The sequence below is a fragment of the Macaca fascicularis genome, chromosome 2 (assembly GCF_037993035.2).
Source record: "Macaca fascicularis isolate 582-1 chromosome 2, T2T-MFA8v1.1".
NCBI lineage: Eukaryota > Metazoa > Chordata > Mammalia > Primates > Cercopithecidae > Macaca > Macaca fascicularis.
The window spans coordinates 17,761,656-17,780,954 of NC_088376.1; the positions used below are offsets into that span (position 1 = coordinate 17,761,656).

The 19,299-nt window shown below is 41.5% G+C and overlaps 1 protein-coding gene across 6 annotated transcripts in view; it reads right to left on the bottom strand.

The window, feature by feature from the left end:
* The window catches only part of TGFBR2 (transforming growth factor beta receptor 2), an 87,612-nt gene that overhangs the window by 21,308 nt on the left and 47,005 nt on the right, over positions 1-19,299 (bottom strand). For 4 of the 6 annotated variants that reach the window (XM_045387070.3, XM_005545565.5, XM_005545564.5 and 1 more), the window contains one exon: positions 443-1,242. In XM_045387070.3, the coding sequence (XP_045243005.1) occupies positions 443-1,242 (800 nt within the window). Of the gene's footprint in view, positions 1-442; positions 1,243-11,124; positions 11,233-19,299 lie in introns of all 6 variants that reach the window. The other 2 variants (XM_074030856.1, XM_074030855.1) reach the window with 1 other exon arrangement.

Consider the following 19,299-nt stretch of genomic DNA (forward strand, 5'->3'; position numbering starts at 1 on the left):
TCCATGACATTATTAATAGGCCTTCCACGACCCTATTAATACAAAGAATCATACAAAGAAACCAACACAACTACAGCTAATATAGAGTAGAAAGGACTGAGTACAACCATAAGAGAGGGAAAAAATAGAGGTAAAGTACTGACAGTGCTTGAAAAAAGGAAAAAGCATTTGCTGGAAGAGAAATGAGAATTGATCCAGGAGGAAAAAATGTGCTGAATTGGGAGGGATTTGAAGACAGGAGGAGAAATGCTGTCCATTAGCAAAAATGCTCAGGCAGGAGAGAGCAGAGCATGCTCAAGGCAGACTCGGTACTTTGGCTAGATTCTCTAAACCAGCGTCCAGAGTATAGGGCTGTTTGAGATAAGAGCCAGGAGATACGGATCAAGAGGTAGGTTGAGGCCAGGCTCAAGGTAAAGGGAATCTAGCACTATCTCTAACTTACCTGCCCGCTGTTAGCCAGGTCATCCACAGACAGAGTAGGGTCCAGACGCAGGGAAAGCCCAAAGTCACACAGGCAGCAGGTCAGGTCGTTCTTCACGAGGATATTGGAGCTCTTGAGGTCCCTGTGCACGATGGGCATCTTGGGCCTCCCGCACGGAGTGTGATCACTGTGGAGGTGGGCAATGCCCCGGGCGAGGGAGCTGCCCAGTTTGCGCAGGTCCTCCCAGCTGATGACATGCCGCGTCAGGTACTCCTGTAGGTTGCCCTTGGCATGGAAGGCAGTGATCAGCCAGTACTGCTTCCCCAACTCCGTCTTGCGCTCCTCAGCTGTCAGGAACTGGAGTATGTTCTCATGCTTCAGGTTGATGTCTGAGAAGATGTCCTTCTCCGTCTTCCAAGAGGCATACTCCTCATAGGGAAAGATCTTGACTGCCACTGTCTCAAACTGCTCTGAAGTGTTCTGCTTCAGCTTGGCCTTATAGACCTCAGCAAAGCGACCTTTCCCCACCAGGGTGTCCAGTTCAATGGGCAGCAGCTCTGTGTTGTGGTTGATGTTGTTGGCGCATGTGGAGCTGATGTCGGAGCGGTCGTCTTCCAGGATGATGGCACAGTGCTCGCTGAAGTCCATGAGCTTCCGTGGCTTGCCAGCTTCCCAGGATGAGCTCAGCTTCTGCTGCCGGTTAACGCGGTAGCAGTAGAAGATGATGATGACAGATATGGCAACTCCCAGTGGTGGCAGGAGGCTGATGCCTGTCACTTGAAATATGACTAGCAACAAGTCAGGATTGCTGGTGTTGTATTCTGATGGGGAAACAAAACAAGGAGAGAAGGAGTTGGATGTGGTAGGTATGTACTGTCAGGAAGCGGATTCATGCCCGAACATCTATAGATTTTAGCGTCTGTATAGTTTTTGTAGATACTACATTGTTAATTTTTATTTCAGGGATGCCAGTGCACACTTGTTCAGTCTTCCCTGCCTCTGGCCATCTATTTGACATCTCCTACTCTTCCTTCAAATTTCAGCTTAAATGTCACTCCTTAAGAGAGACCTAGAAAAACTTGGAAAATTGTCTTATTTTATACATTTTCATTGCATCTTATACCTTTCCTAGGTAACAATTCAGTGCAACTTAAATTAAATGACCTATGACTCCACCTCTTGATTTCACGTCTGTCTTTCCCCACTTTCCCCATCCCCCACAGACAGGGAACTCCATGCTGGCAGGGACCATGTCTTCTTCACTACAGTAAACTGCACGTAGCACACGGCAGATCCTCAATACTGCCAAATAAAAAGACAAAGCATTTATTGAGTGTTATCGAAGCTCAGAACATTGGGAACGTGGAAAAAAATGACACAGCTTCTGCCTTCAAAAAATTTGCATGTATGATATCTGGTAAAAACAGAGCATGCCACGGTTTCCACCAAAATCTTTGCTCTTTTTCAAGCTCCAACTTGTTCTGCCCTGATCAGCATTCAGGCTACCCTAGGCCTATGGGTGACAGGGAGAGGAGTCCGTGGAAAGGATCTCTTTGGACAGGTATCTTACACCACCCACCATTTCTCTTTTCAGTGTGCATGTAAATTGTAGTTTCATGGAACTGAAATATTTAATAGCAACGATGGAAACATTGCCACAAAGGTAAGATCAGTTAACAATGGAAACGTTGCAGTTTTATGACTTGGAATTCTGGAGCAGGCCCCTGTGAGCTGATGAATAGAGTCCTTAGCACCAGATATCTAACTATAATATCTTGTGCTTCAAACTTTGGTTCATATGCTGGCCTTGTTGGCTCTGGTGAAACAGTTTTCCTCTTTGGAAGAAGGACATGAATAGAAACAGACAGTGGACAGGAGACAGCAAAAGGCAGCTCTAGTTCAATGGGAGCTTGTGCTGGGCTGTTTTCATTGGGCAAACATGCCAGAATTCTACTGCTTTATGTGTCATCTATCCGCCCTCCAAAGTACCCATTAATCATGCTCAGATCCTAGAATCATTCGTTAAATATATCACTACTGAGTGTCTACGTTGGGCATGGCACTGCCCTCAGAGTACTCAATAGAGGACTTAGGGCATATATACAAATAAGGAATATATGGCATCTGGGATAGGGGCTAAATGTACAATGCAATCTATATGTTAGTGGAATGTGGAAGAGTTTAGAGAAACATGGAAGGCACAGTAGCAAAAAATTGCCTTTAAGTTGGTCTCTGAAGAATGGGAAAAGTCAGTGATGAGTGGAAAGAGTGCTCTGTTCAGGAGAAAGAATATATGATCTATCTAAGGAAGAGCAATTCTCCCATACTGACCACCCTGCACCTGGGGAATAGAAAGGAAAAAACGGGTAGGTGGTAGGGAAACAAACTCCATGTCAGAGAAGGATCTTTTGATTATTCAATTGTCCGTTTTCACCTACAGTAGGTGTTTGAAGAGAAAAAAAAAAAGTGATGAGAATATAGTCCAGGTGGAATGAGGATATAACCAAATTCTCTCGAGGGGAACCTATTACCTAAATGGTATTGATAAAGGAGTTAAGAAGAAATTACTTGGGCAGATAGTAAGGGTATGGGAGTCCAAGGTAAGGCTTTTCGTTTTAATGAAAAGCAGCCCCAAATCATTTGCTAACAAACAGCAGCCTGTAAAGTCGAGCTTCAGACACAGGCAAGCTGGGAGCTTGCACGGGTGAATGCCGGCAGGAAGTAACGACATGTTCAAGACGGTGGCTCCATCTTCCCTTCTCTGTCAGCCATGTGTACAGTAAAGAGCAGACAAGATGGTGCTGATCAACTGGAAAGTCCATTTGCATAAGATTAGGGTGGGGTGACCAGTCCTCCCCATGCACTATGTAAACGTCATACCTGAATGAACCAATCTGTGAGCCCTATGTAAATCAGACACCGCCTCCTCAAACCGGACTATAAAATCCAGCACATTCACCGCCAGCTCGTCCTTTCTGCTTGGAGACTCCTTTCTCTATAGAGAGTTGTTTCTCCTTCTCTTCTCTTCTGCTTATTAAACTCCTCTCCTAAACTTGTGTGTGTTCATGTCCTAAATTTTCCTGGCTCACGATGATGAACGCCAGGTTATATACAGCATCTGATACTTTCGTGTTTTTTTTTTTTTTTCCTGAAGATGGAGTCTTGCTCTGTCACCCAGGCTGGAGTGCAATGGTGCGATCTCTGCTCACTGCAACCTCACCTCCTGCCTTAGCCTCCCAAGTAGCTGGGATTACAGACGTGCACCATTACGCCCAGCTAATTTTTTTTTTTTTTTTTTTTTTTTTGTATTTTTAGTAGAGACGGGGTTTCACCATGTTGGCCAGGCTGGTCTCGAACTCCTGACCTCATGATCTGCCCGCTTTGGCCTCCCAAAGTGCTGGGATTACAGGCGTGAGCCACTGCACCTGGCCCAGAATCTGATACTTTCATTTAACAAAACACAGTGAGAAATGAAGCTAGTATATATCAATTTTTAAGGTTTAATATGATTATTTGTTCTTAAGGTAAGTCTAAGTAGAAATGCCAACTTCCACTGACTGTATATTCCAAATGAAAATCTTGGGTCTAGTAACCAGAGAAGTAACCCCAATATATCAGAATTCCAGAAACCAAGAGAAAAAAAATTAACATTTTTTGGAAAGATACATGAATGCATTTAAAAAATATAGGGAAAGTGAGAAAATTTGGTGACTGACCCTTAAAAACATAAATTCTTACTCACACTGGGAGGCTTGGGTTGGGATAAAGAACAGGCAAGAGTAGGGCAGAAATGGGGTGGGACAAAGCAATTCCAGAACGATTCAAATGCAAAAGAAAAAAAGATGCTCTTGTGGAGATGTATGGACTGTCCCTGTTGTCCAGCAAAGTATAAACCTGGAGAACAAAATTAAGGGGGCAGACGAACTAATGTTCAACCACAACAGCCGATCCAGCAGTCGGCATTTCCACTTAGACTTACCACTTCCACAATGTTCCCTCCCTGAAACTCCACCTCTATTATCTGTGGTATCCAATGAATGTGTTTGCTTGAAGTACCCACTTGTCTCCATTCTCTGTGTCTGTAACTACATGGAATGTCTTATAATCATAAATCCACTTGATTATCTGATTGCTTCTCCCTGACAAAGCAGGGTAGTGGCCAGATCTATTTGGTCACCATGCTATACCCAGTACCTGGGGCAGAATGGGGCAATTTATGGTATTCAACAAACGTGTTTTAGAAACTGAATGATAACTTATGTGGAACGATATTTCTCAAATTTCTAATATTTTATAGCAAGGTTTGACAAACTATGGCTCAAGAGCCCATGGCCTGCTTTTGTATAGTCCTATGACCTAAGAATGATTTTCCCCGCATTTTTAAACAGTTGTTTAAAAAACAATAAAACTAAGAAGTTCGTGCAACAGAGATCTTATCTGGCCCAGAAAGCCTAAAATATTTACTGTCTGGCCCTTCACAGAAAAACTTTGCTGACCCCTGTTCTAGAGGTGTCACTTTAATAACCTCATTGGCAGAATCTCGAGAGACTTCACTTTGGCCAAATGTGAATATGTAGTCAATTTTTTTTCACATATGAGAAAATGAAATTTGGAAAAATTTAAATATTAACTGCATCATTACTTAGCTGTGTCCTTAATTCACTAAAATGTCCAAATGGAATGTTGATTCATCATGGCTACCTTTAATTTATAATTCCTAACTATCTATAAAAACAGTCTTCTTTGCTCATTTCAATTCCTTTTTAGCCTAAAGGAAACACAAAAACAGAAATCCCCTTAAGTGTATGTGCAGCACTGACTGAGGAAGATTCTAGAAATCCCCAGTTCAATGTCAGAAACCAAAGTTTTACTTTCTCCTAAAATTTCCTGTTATTTCTTTAGAAAACTTACACTTAAAAAACTTTTGGCGGGAGGAGGAATTCTCGAATAACATCTGTCAATCTTGAAACTTCAAAGAGGTGGTGAAAAACTCTAACAATAGCAACCAAGGTTGGAAGGAAGCTTTGGGATGTGGCTTTATCTAAACAGAAGCCACCCACACCCTCTGGCAGTATTAACCCTTGGGTTGCTACTAGAAAACCCAACAGCTCTAGGTGTAGGTACAAGCCAGCACCTCCTTTACTCGGAGACCAACAGGAAATGTTTCTTTTCATCAGCCTCCAGTTACAGAGAAACTCGTATCTGAACACTTACTAAGTTCCTGGCTGTGTGCTAAGGATTTTCTAAAACATTTAAATTTAATTGCCAGAAAAACCCTATGAGATAGAAACTGCTATTATTATAAACCCCATTTTACAGATAGGGAAGCTAAAGGTCAGACAGTTGAAGTAATTTTCCAAGATGATAAATTTAGGCCACAGCAAAGCTGGTATTTAAAATGAGCACTGCCTGACTGGAGAGACTTCTGATCTCAACCCCATGCCTCATCTCTTAACTTCATATTGGTGAGAGCCAACTAAGAATGACAATGACTTTAGGCTGGGTGTGGTGGCTCACGCCTGAAATCCTAGCACTTTGGCGGGAGGATCACTTGAGCCCAGGAGTTCGAGACCAGCCTGGGCAACATCCTGAGACTGTCTCTACACAAACTGGAAAAAAAAAAAAAAAAAAAAATTAGCCAGGCACTGTGGTGCTTCCTGTAGTCCCAGCTACTAGGGCAGCTGAGGCAGGAGGATTACTTTACTTGAGGCAGGTGTTCAAGGCTGCAGCACACTAGGATCCTACCACTGCATTCCAGCCTGGGTAACAGAGCAAGACCCTGTGTGTGTGCGGGCGGGGGTGGGGGGTCCCAATTTGATGAAGTGTTTTTCTTTAGTGTAGCCTGGACTAAGTGATTTTACAGCCATCCACCGAGCGACGCTGGCAATTCTTGTATAATGTGTCTAAAGGACTATATTTTGGGTATAGGGACTATTTCCTTTCCTCTGAACTAAGAACCACAGTTTAGCAGTGTCTCTGTAAATATGCATCCTTTTCCTGCCAGGAAATAAAAAGTTTTATGTGAAGGAGAACCCCAAAATCTTTTTCTTTTCTCAGAGCCTATTGTCATGGCCTAGACCTTAGCAGAGCTCAAAGCATAATTGTTGCACTATTAGGACATTCCGTGAATAGTAATAACATCGAACTAGATCTAGCTCTGAAGGGCATGAAAAATAAGGTGGAATTTCTCCAAGGCCCATACAAAAATGAGGCTATAATAGTAAACATTTTTAGCCTGGGCTCGGTAAATAGGGTTCAGTGGGTCTGTGAATCTGAATGGGCAAAAATTGCATCTTTTTTATTTTCTCTAACCTTTAATGAAAAATTAATATTCCTAATAAGCTGTACCTATGACTTTGTCGTTGCAGACATCTCAGCATGTGACTTACGCTCATCATTTAGACACTTCAGTTGTTTAGATCTGCTGCTATTGGTATTTAAAAGCATTACTATAGAAACACATATTACTGTAACACAAATTCATTTTTAAAATATTTGATCATTGTATGTCAGTGTAATTGGTTTTCTTTGACATACTCCGTGTTCTATTTTATGCATTTAAAAAATATCACAGTGAGAAGAGGTCCACAGGCTTCCTTACTTCAAGAAGTCCATGGCACACACACACAAAAAAGGGAAGCTCCTTTGGCAGAGTGAAGGCATTTGGGCGTTAGTCTCTTCTCCAGGACTCCTAGAGCGGGGATTTTGGGACTGATGGGTCTCTCTAGGAAGTTGGTAACTAGTGCCAATGGTAGATCTGCCCGGCTTGATTTGTTGTGCTGCACATGGACAACGGTGGGTGCTGTCACAGCTTCTGTGGAGTGCGAAGGCAGCTCCGCAGTGGAGAATGAGGAGAAGCCCTACTTCGAAATCTTGTAACAATAAGAAAGATAACTCATATATGATGTGCTTTGTTGGGTTAGGCACTGGGCAATTTATTTTGTAAACATGATCTACTTTATTTCTCCAACAACCCAATATATGAGTTAGATTCTCTTATCCCTGTTTTACAGAGGAGGATACTGAGCCTTGGTTGCTTCTACAACATTTTTGTCTACTTAGTAAATAAGTATTCTTGCTAAGTAAAAGCCGTTCCTGGTAAGTACTCAATAAATGAATGCTGTCCTTTTAATGTTATAATTAACATGACTTGAGACAGGAAGTTCTGCCTTCCCCTCAGCTATCTCTCTTTAGCATAGTTTCCTTCTTTGGATCTCAGCCAGTTGTATATATACTCTTGCTTTAGGTGAACATGCTGGCATGTGAACATTCTTGTGGTTAGAGCTTCACTGCCAACTTCACAAAAATCTCTCTTGGCATCTGAGCTCAGTAGTGTACTAATACACCAAGGTGGGTGAAAAACTATCATCCACGTATCCCACTAAATTTATGCCCTAAACTCCTTTATGGAGTGGAGGAATTGCCAAACTACTTCAAGTATTAAAGTAGGAGCCTATCTCCCAGATTCAGCTATGTTGATTTGCTTTTTATCAAGACACATTAACTGATCCACAGAGGATTTTACTTACCAAGTTGGCCTTAATTTAATGTTTTTATTTTTTTAACCAAGTGACTTTTATTTAAAATAGTGAATTAGGGAGGTTCAGTTTTAAGTTCCTTTTAGGAACTAGTGTCGGCATAACAAAGGATTTAAAAGAGGCTGAGAGCAACGTGTGTGTGCGTGCACGCGCATGTGCGTGTGTGCGCACATGCAAATTAAAGTTATAAGACAAATTGTTTACTTTTCAATCACTCCAAAGGAAAGTATACCACAGGATTTCCCCTTGAGGTTTTCTGCCAGTTCGTATTTTTTTATGGCATATTAACACTTATCTTTGGAAGACAGATGAAAAAAGAATTTGACATTTGTCTTTAAAAAAATATTTATGTAACAAGACTCTGACATTTGCAAATGGCTCCTTATTTGCAACCAAGTCTGGCCTCTATGTGTGACAGAAGTGACTGGAAATTTTCAGAATTATTAAATGGATCTCAGAGTTCATTGTTAAGGAGACAGCTTGGTGGTATGGAAAGAACAAAAGCTTTGAAACCACTCAGATGATTAAAAAAACAAAAATGGGGGCAGACATGGTAGCTCACACCTGTAATCCCAGCACTTTGCGAAGTTGAGGTGGGAAGATCACTTGAGCCCAGGGAGTTTGAGACCAGTCTGGGCAATATAGTGAGACTCTGTCTGTATAAAAATTAAAAATTAAAAAAAATTAGCTGGATGTGGTGGTATGGGCATATAATCTGTGCTACTTAAAAGGCTGAGGCAAGAGGATCACTTGAGCCCAGAAGTTCGAGACTAGAGTGAGCTATAACGGCACCACTGCATTTTAGCCTGGGCAACAGAACGAGACCCTGTCTCAAAAAAAAAAAAAAAGTTAGCCTTCTCTTTCTCTTTCCTTTCTCCTAAGGGTAATTTAAAATAATATACTTAGCCCAAGAGCACGGTATGGCCTTCAGAATCAGAGAAATTACTCTGATTTCTCTCTTATGAAAAAGAATTCATTCCAAAATGAAACACAGATAGAGAAAAGTACATAAAACAAGTGTCTGGCTTAGTGAATTATTATAAAGTCAACACTCTTGTAACCACTGGTCAGGTCAGAAAATATAATTTTGCTGGCCATCCCAGAAGTCTGTTCATGTTCCCCAACTCAATCGGAGATCCCTCCCTTCCTCTAAAAAGTAATCACTATTCCTGACTTTTATAGTTATCATTTTCTTGAGTTTTCTGACTGGTTTTATCATCCAAGTATGCATCTGCAGTCGTCTTGATACTAATATGACTGAATATAAATGCAAAACCTTGTTTTTTTTGCAGAATTACTGTTTTAAAAAAAACTTCCTACAATAAAAACACCAGTAGACTCTTTACAGAAATGTTTAATCTGAATTAATCAAATCATCAGACAAATCTAGAAAGTGCCTTTATAAAGGAAATGACCTAGTCAAATCAAAGTCAATGTCATGAAAACCCAAAACACGCTGTAGAGGCATAACAATCAATTCTAATGTGTTGTCCTTGACTGGATGCTGAATTCAAACAACAGATCCATAACCTTGAAGAGATTTGAATACGGACTGGAATGCATATATATTCAGATGTATATAGGTGAAGGTATCTGTGTCTGAGTGTCTGTACACACACACACAGAAAGAAAGCAAAAGCTAAGCACTCACATATATACTTCAACTGCAGAGTTCAAAGATCCTGCCATCATTTTCTGCACCTTTAAAAATTTTGTTGACATGTTACATACAGAATAACTTGTCACCTTGTTATTCTAAGTGTGTCCCCAGACCAGCAGCCATCAGCATCCCCTGGGAACTTACTGGAAATGCAGAGTCTTAGCGCTGTCCTCAACTAACTGAATCAGAATCTGCATTTAAAAGTTCTTGCAGTGATTCATTTACGCATTCAAGTTTCAGAGGTAAATTTTATTTTTGCTAAAGAGTTTAGCAAAAATCAAGTTCTTTGGTACTCTGCCATAGAGATGCTTTCCTCCTACAAAAATTTTTCATAGTGGAATTACTTGCAAAGCTCTGGTATGGTTGTATTCAGCACTAGCCAATGAGAAAATGGTCCATGATAATTTTCTAGTCAATTAACTGGTGGAGGAATGTAGAATGAGATATGCTTCCCCATCCATCATCCCAGTAAAAAGCACACCAATTTAAGCAAACAATAAAAAGTCATTTTAATTAAACAATGAAAGGACAGTAAGCTCACTAGCAAGGCAGGATTTAATTTAACTTCTAGCTATTGACAGCACTGTTTGACATTCTGGATATAGTTTGAGAGTATTTTTTCCCCAAATGATGAAATAAGCATTCTCTCCAATCAATGTGGTTGTTTTATTCCAACTGCACATATTTCAGAACAAAGCTATTCTCCGTCTGTCCTATCCCATGGCACAGTCTCCTTTGTATTATTTCCTTCTTATCTCTCTCCCAGATGGAAAAGCCTTGCATGTATTCTAATCCAGCATGATAACGTCTTTTAGAATTCCCATGAGAGGTAAAGGTAAAACCTCTGCCTGAAAATGTTACGGTAGAAGGACACCACTCCTTTGTTATCATTCCTTAATCAAATCACAATATTTCTAACTGTAGATATATTGGGATAAAGACTAAATATTGGGATATTTTTAAAATTATTCTTTACATTAAGTCAAATGGAGCCTCTGTGTACTTCTATTACTGGCCTTTCTGCTGTTCTCTAAAGCAAAAAGCAACAAAATGAATCCATTTTCTATGGGATGAGAACACTTAAAACTGCTGCTGGACATTAAACTCATATCCCCTAAATCACTTCATTTTCAGGTTGAACAGCCATGTTTTCTTCGGTTACTTTTCAAGATATATATTTATGAGACTCTAAAGTCTGACATATTTATCAGACCCTAAAATCAGCCTGCCCAGCATATAGCATCCAATAAATGCCAGGACCTTTTTTCTACGGATAAAGTGATCTATTCTCCAAAACCACGCTTGGCTATTTAAGATCCTTCATCATGTGTTTTGCTAAACACAGATATAATACTTGGAATGTAATCTGTGTAGCAAAGATTACAGCAGGACTCTCACCTCCTCTTCCAGCGAGTGGAGTTTAAGGCTCTTGATGGTTTGTTCTTTCTGTTTTGTTTTGACTCTTTCAGCAAGATCATCCAGATTTCAGAATGACCTTAACTTACCTCTACACCCTGGGGTCTTCATCACAGGGGCAGATTCCCAGCCACTGTTTTGATAAGTGCTCCTTTGCAATTGATTGTTTGAACCTATATGTCTGATTTTACACCTACCTGATAAGTTTTGGAAAACTGGTCATTTCAGGCAATTAAAACCCTGATTCAGCCTTTGCTCTTTTAGGCATCCCTTCCACTGTGATTTTCATCCTTTATGTTCCTCCTTAGGATATAGATTCTTGCTACCTCTCTTGCTCTGACTTTAAAAGGAGGGCAACGAACATTAGGAGGGTACCTACAACGTACCAGGCTTTGTCCAAGAAATGATGACACATCTGTCCCTCCACAGAGAGAGCTTCACACCTCATATATGTTCTTTGGAGCAAGATTTTTTTTTTCATTTTCTTCTCTGTGTTATTACACAGAAAAGTCTTCCGACTACTAAAAGCTGAGGCTGTGTTAGGATCCCCACACCTGCCCTGATTCTTTAATTCTTTTTCTGGCTGACCGTCTGAATTATACCTTGTATTCTGTCTAGGGGCCCTCATGTTCTCAGGAAACCTGAAAGCAAGATGCATTTCTTAAGTTATTTCAGGATCCCCTCCAACAGGGAGACCAGATCGCTTTGGAAAAGCATATTCATTATTCACAATACCTGTTAGGTCACCAAAATACATCCTCTCTCTCTCTGGCTTTCCAGGTGAACCACAGGCTTCTGCAATTCCTTCCCACCTGAGTGTCTTTACCTCCTAAAATCACGCACACAGCCTTCCTGGTCCCTGCCTTGTCTCTGACAAGGCAGTGGCACCCAAACCTTGCCATCCAACCTTTTGGATACATGAAGGTTTAAAATGTGCTTTCCTTTAATGTATAGTTTAATCAGTTTTAAAAGCTAAGATGCCTATTCCCAATCAGGCCCTTGACCTTGTTCTAAAGCAACTGCTTGTAAATTGTTATAGAAAAAAAATAATACCCCCACTTAAAAAGTCTTGTGATTCCTCCGTGGATGGGGTAAAACAGGTGTTGGTTTTTCTTCTCCTCTAACCTTCGAAGGCAGAATTTTGGCTCCTTCCTGTGGTACTTGCCATTCTTTAATTGTTACCAGCCCTTTCCAGGTTACATGGGGAACGTGATGAAACATATAAAAAGATTTGGCAGAACAAACTGTCTTGAGTCCAGTGGTTCCCAATGTTGGCTGCATATTAAAATACCTTGAAGAATTAAAAAATAATTCCTGATACCAGGCCCCAGACCAATTAAGTCAGAAACAGCAGGAGTAAGACCCAGTTAATGAGTAGTTTTTAAAGCTCCTCAGGTGTTTCCAATGTGCAGCCAAGGCTGAGAATGACTACATCAGCCTGGTGGAAGAAACAGGTATTTTGAATAGGATGGGGCCTGGAAAATGGAAGACATGAAAATAATTTTAATGACTAAATTTCAGATAAATTATTCTTGACATTGGAACCAACTATATCCTCTAATTAGGCAACAAAAGTCATATATATGTATATTTTTAAAAGTAGATAAGCAAATATAAATTTTTTCTCTAAAAGTTACTATTTTGTTTTTTTAAAAAAGCATAACTTGTAATGGCAAAATTGATATTTTCCATAACAGGTAACATGCAGGAGTGATTTAGAATAAAAAAAGACTTTCCAAAGGCAAGTCATCCAGATGTCCAAACGGTGGTGAATACAGCCTCTGGAGTATATGTGGGTGGAAATAAAAGTCAATTTCACAGTGGTTAGCTAACTCCTTGAGCCTTTTTTTCCCCCTGGTGGGACACTGAGACACGTGCAAAGCAGCAAAAAGGCTCGGTGCACCCTTCTTGCCATTACTCATGGGAGTGGAGTTTATGGAACACATGGAGGCTGCAGTGGGAGAGACCTGAGGCTGCAGAGGAACCACCAGAACCTTGCTACAGCACCAGCAGTACGGGTCCGATTGCTTTCTTGGTCACTCACAGCCAGTAGATGGAATTTGAGACAGCCTGTGTCCATACTAGATTCCACTCTGCTGATTCATATCAGAATGAAGTTCTAGAGTACAAATATTCACAACCAGAAATCACATCTGGCCTCAGTGCAGCTTTGTTTACTTTGCTACTTGAGAAAAAAAAAAATCTTGAAAAGTGAGTTGCTTTTGCCTTAATTCAGTTCAAATACATTCTAAGCTTCCTTCAACTGAATCACAGTGTCCTCTAGCATGCAGATCTTTATTATTTCCTTGGCCAGACACAGGGCCATATTGATGAATTCCAAGTGTGCTTTCTAACCAAGGTTCACAACCAAAGGCTACTTCAGCTCTGAGTCATCACCTCAAATAACTGATTTCTCTTCTCAGGAATGAGACTAGCAACTTGAATCCATAATTTTCTTCCTCTTGTAACAACTTTTCTCAACCATATTTCCACACTTAGTTTTCCTTCTGCATTGAGACCAGAAAGTAAATCTGGTTTGTTTCTTTGGAAACAAAAATGCACAGCTGGAAAGCCAGCTATTTTGAGGCGTGAGTGCACAGTTCCAAGGCAGGATACCCAAAATCCCCCAGAGCTACCAAAACACCATTTACTCTTTTCATTTCTTACATGCAAGAGCTAATCATTTCCCCATGAAGCCAGCTCCCTGGTGCTGGAGCTGAACAAACACAAAATGAGATTTGGGAGAAAGAGGGCAGCATTTCTAAGACCTGCCTTACTCAGAAAGCAACGGAAGTCAACAAAATGCTCAAGGCATGTGATCAATACACAGAGTGGGTTTGCTGGATGGCGTAAAGCAACGACAAAAGGACACAATGGGTCCAGAGGGAACCAGCTGGCTGAGATGTTCTGCTAGCAAGTTAAACATAGACAGGAAACAGCGTGTCTGATACTGTAAAAAAAATAATTTGTCTTCCTGCCAGAGTTAGGCTTGCAAACCAAAAAGGCTGTTTTCACTTAAAAGAAATGCTCCAACAACAATAGAGGAAGGAATGAAACTTTGTGGCTACAAGAAGTCCTCTTCTCTGCCCTTCTCTCAACATCTCAGGTTAGAGAGCACACATCACCACACTAACTGCTAAAGCCTGCACATAGCTGGCAAGTCAGCAACGTGCACCACTGGGCGTACATCTCATGGTCTGCTTCCCTATTTAACCACATAGATTGAACTTTGAGTCAGAAGTGGTTTCTCAAGTCCTGATTTCTAAGCTAGCAAGATATAATCAATTTATTTACTTACAGTCCTATCCCATTCCAAAAACAAAAACAAAACAACAACAACAACAAACAGTGAAAGAAGATAAAGTCAAGATAGGAGCTAAAATTATGACAAACGGAATAGAAACATGTGAACACAGGGTAAAAACTGGTAAGCAAGGGTGATATTAGTACACTAAATGCGTAGGTACATATTTGCTAGAAGCAGGATTCAGATTTGACTCTAAGCTTTTCTGATAGTTAGCATTTGAGAGAGAAACACAAAAACCATGAATATCTCTATTGGGGGTTGGCCTGAGACCTGTTTTTGTAAATGAAGTTGTACTGGAACACAGCCACGTCCAGTCGCTTACACACTGTCTGTGGCTGCTACCACAGAAGAGTTGAGTAGCTGCGAGAGAGACTCTGCCCTGCAAAGCTGAAAATATTTACTATCTTGCCCTTTATCAAAGAAGTTTGCAGACCCCTGCTCGGTGTGCTTCAAAGCGTCCTTAAGATCAGAGGCAGGCCGGGCGCGGTGGCTCAAGCCTGTAATCCCAGCACTTTGGGAGGCCGAGATGGGCGGATCACGAGATCAGGAGATCGAGACCATCCTGGCTAACCCCGTGAAACCCCGTCTCTACTAAAAAATACAAAAAAACTAGCCGGGCGAGGTGGCAGGCGCCTGTAGTCCCAGCTACTCGGGAGGCTGAGGCAGGAGAATGGCGTGAACCCGGGAGGCGGAGCTTGCGGTGGCTGAGATCCGGCCACTGCACTCCAGCCTGGGCGACAGAGCGAGACTCCATCTCAAAAAAAAAAAAAAAAAAAGATCAGAGGCAAACAGGTCCTCATGAGGAGAACACCTTTCTAAAACAGAGAGCCAAAATAAATGTCTCCTGGCTTCCTCATGAAGATAACACAACAATGCAGTAAACCGCATCCTCCGCATTCTTTACAGTAAACAGATCACATTGATTCACAGGACTCTTATAATGGAGAGCACCTCAATAGGACTCAGGTGGAGGAATTTTCAGGGAGGAGGAGAATACATGACTTTAGTACAAAGCTCCTCACTCATCTGGCTAAAGCCAAAGATAAGAAATTTGAATCTAGTGGAACAGTAATAACTATTTACAGTCAAAATTTATTAAGTGCTTGCTCTGTGCCGTGCCAAGTTCTCTACATAAATAAATACATTTATCCTCAAAATAATCCTATTAAAAGTATTCATTATTTCTACTCCCATTTTTCAGAGAGGAAAACAGGTGAAGTAGTTCTCCCAAGAACCAAGAGCTTATACAAGGCTGAGCTAGGATCTGAACACAAGTAATTTCAGCAGGGAAGCCGTTTGCTCAGTTCTGCCCTCTGTTGTCTTCCCAACAGATGAGCATCTAACTGGTCATCGTTGATACACACCGTTTCTCACGGACATGGAAACAGTGTCAGCTTGAGGTTGTGCTTCTTGCCAAGGACATGCTGAGTGGTGGGTCTGGGCTGCTGTTCAGCAAACAGAACAGGTAGCCTCTTACATAAGGTGTGCAGCCTCCCACGGGTTAAGACTGATAAAAAGCAAACACGCCACCACCACGGAAATGTGGAAGGGTAAGGCTATTCCTTCTATAAGAGACAAGATTATCTGGTTCTTCTATGACTCTCCTATGGACAAAAAGTGAGGAACAAACTATGAGATCTTGGAAAGATCCCAGCTCCTCTCTGGAGACCCACTTTTTTGTCATTAAAATGAAAAGTCTGGAGGAGCCAATTCACAGGTTTCACTTCATCATAGAAATGTAATGATTCTATGAAACAAGACAACACACCTGAAAGTAGTTAGCACAGGTGCACATATTCAGAGTAGGCTGCAATCCAAGGCAGCAATCATTACTATGGTTGTTCTATGAGTTCCCACAGCCTAGGCCATGGGCTTGCCACCACCTTGCCTACATTTCAATTGGAAAAGGGGTGGGACCCTGTTCCTGCAAACTACTGAAAGTCTAGGACTTGGGTCCTTTCCTACATGGCCCCAGTGCCTCTCATTTCCTAGAATAAGCAGTTCAGTTCTAAGTTAGCAGGAAAAGCAGGATGGCCAAGATCCAGACATTTGGAAGCTGGAAGTGGTCCAGCAGCATGCCTCCCTTCATCCTCCTTGGCTTACCATCTTGTTTTCCATGTACCCACCTTCAGCAGATAATCTTAGCAAACAACCCAGGAATGAACTGATTCAGACCAACTCTTCTTAGCACCACACTATTACTCTCCAGGGCTTTCCAAGGCCACCAAACATCTCCTCTGTAGATCCAATTCAAAACAGTATCTTGTACAATGCATCTTGAAAACATTCACAAATGTCTTCTTGCTTTGGGAAATATTAAGGGACAGTCCCACAGATAAACTAATACAAATACTATAAACTAACATGAACATGATCATAGAAACAAAAGAAATGCCTACTGAAAAGATGCCTGATTTTCTACACATTAAGATCCACACCAGAACAACGTCTGTGGAGTACATTTAAAAAATAAACCTTATTGTCACTGCTGAAAAACACCCACATGCCATTGGAGAGTTCTGTTACACAAGCTGACTGAGTAAAGTATATTGAGCTCATTTCCAAATGACCAGGCTTTAAACCAAATTTATTCCTCATGGGCCCATTCGCTCAGGGAGTTACTAGCATGAAGTTAATAAGACCTCCATCTCTGGTTCCATCCCTGCCTGGTGAGTTCACACCAGTGCTTCTCACACTTCAGTGTGCAAACAAATCACTGAGGGCCTTGTTATAGGCAGATGCTGATGCAACAGGCCCCGGAGGGCCCAAGGTTGGCAGTTCTAATAAGCTCCCTGGTGATCCTGCTGCTGCTGGTCTAGACAATTTCAGTAGCAACCGTTTATACCGTTCAGAAGAGGTATGTGCCTTGGCATAGAGTGTTCTCCTTAATCAGGGTAAGAAGGAGTAAGAAAGGATGCACCTACTGTATGCCACCAACTGTGCTGGGCGCTCCCAAGCAACATCTCCTTATATCCCACAACAACCCACAGGTACCATTAATCCGTTGGTCAAGTTATTGGATCAATTATGGATGTTGACTCGCCTTGGCTTGTGTAGTCTTAGCGTAGGTTATTACTACTTGGCCAATAATGGTGCAGTCATTCAAAGAGAAGGCCTTGTGGCCCAAAGCAAGCTTTCCATGGAAAAAATGAAGAGGGAATGAATCCCTTTGGCAAGTACAGAACTGCGATTACCCTAATCACTGATGTGAAAGGCACTTGTGAGTTGTTTCAGTTTTATTTAGCTGCTTCCTGCTGTGATTCTGAGTCAAAACAGGAACAACGTGCCTAATTTGTAATATTATCCAACAATGCCAGGGATGTGGTTAGCTTTGATTAGAAATTCTAGACTCAGCATGCTCCCCTTGCCTCTGTGAAGGCATGTGGAGAAAAAGAGAAACTGGATGAAACAGGGATTAAAGCAGAGTGAGCCCCTCCAAAACCTTGTGGTGTGATGTGTAGGTATCCGAATGCTCGGTTTATGCACCACAGTCAGCACTCAACTACAAAACCTCAGTGTGAGAACATACCTAAGGCTACACAGGCCTGGTTTCCTGCATTCAGACAAGCACAAGTCACCAGCCCTCTATAAAAAACCCAACTACTGCTAACAGCTAACAGTGACATGTCAGGCAATGTTGTAAGCACTTTACATGCATTTATCTACTCAATCCTCACAACACCTCCCACCTGCTTTGTATTTCCATTTTACAGATGAAGAGACTGAAGCATGGAGATGTCAAGTCACTGGCCCAACATAGCAGAACTAATAAGTTGTAGAATAAGCCTTAAATCCAGAAGATCTGGCTCATTCTTGAGTATTACACTAGATTGCTTCTCTCTTACCTAAACCAGCAGAAATCACCTCTTCGCTCAGTGTTCTGCAAATTAAATGTCTCACTGCACTTGGAAACCACTTATGAAATGAAAAAAACTGAGTTGTTGTGTTTGATTCTTACAGGTTCAGTGAGAGATCAATAACCACATCATGTCTTTGCAAAGTGGGGATGTCATCTGCAAGTAAATAGGGTGGCTATTTGCTCAGGACTCCTTCCTCTCCTACCTCCTGTGCTGCCTTCAGTCCTGGTGCCCATCATGTCTCATCTGACTGACAGCTGTCACCAGGCCATCCATCATGACCAATCCAAACAACTTCTCTTCTAATTGGAATTTTATATGTTGGTTAGTACAGGGATAGACTCTGATTTCCCTGGAATTCTACACAAAATGTTTTGGCAGGAGGGAATCCTCAGAGACTGGGAGGGAAGCATGAATATGAGAGAACAGTTGTGCAGTGCAGATCCAGCCCCATTCTAGTTGTTTCTTGACTCATGCCTGCCCTTGGTCACTGTAGGAAGGCACGGGAACTGGCACTAGGCCCCACGGAGGGATTCCAGGGTTAAGGGTAGGTACCCGGTTTAAAGAAAAAAACAGCAAAGTTTCTTTAACTCTTTCTTTCTAAAAACCATGACCTCAGTCCTCTGAAGAACTAGCTTTGATACTCACTCGTTCGATCATAGACAAAGTGTTAAATTTCTCCAAGCCTGGTTTTCTCATGCATAAATAGGGATATTAACAGTGCCTACCCACATGGGGTGGCTATGAGATGAAATGAGGTCATGCTTGGAAAGGGCTGAGCTCCCTGCATAGCAACAGCATGTTTTCTCTGAATATTAACTATCATTGATAGTATCACTAGAAATAAAGATCCATACTTTAAAAGAAAATCTTGTGGCTCAACCTTTTTTTTTCTTACATATTAAAAATGGTAGATGTACATAATTATCATCCATTGTGTAGATGCAGATCAGGAACTTGCCAGCAAGAGTACTGTACTACTAATAATATAGCCACAGTGCACGCCATAGCTTTTGTGTTCACTACCTTGTTGGACTTGGAGTAGAGAAATCAACATTAAGAGTTTTCATTCTGGCCAGGCACGGTGGCTCATGCCTATA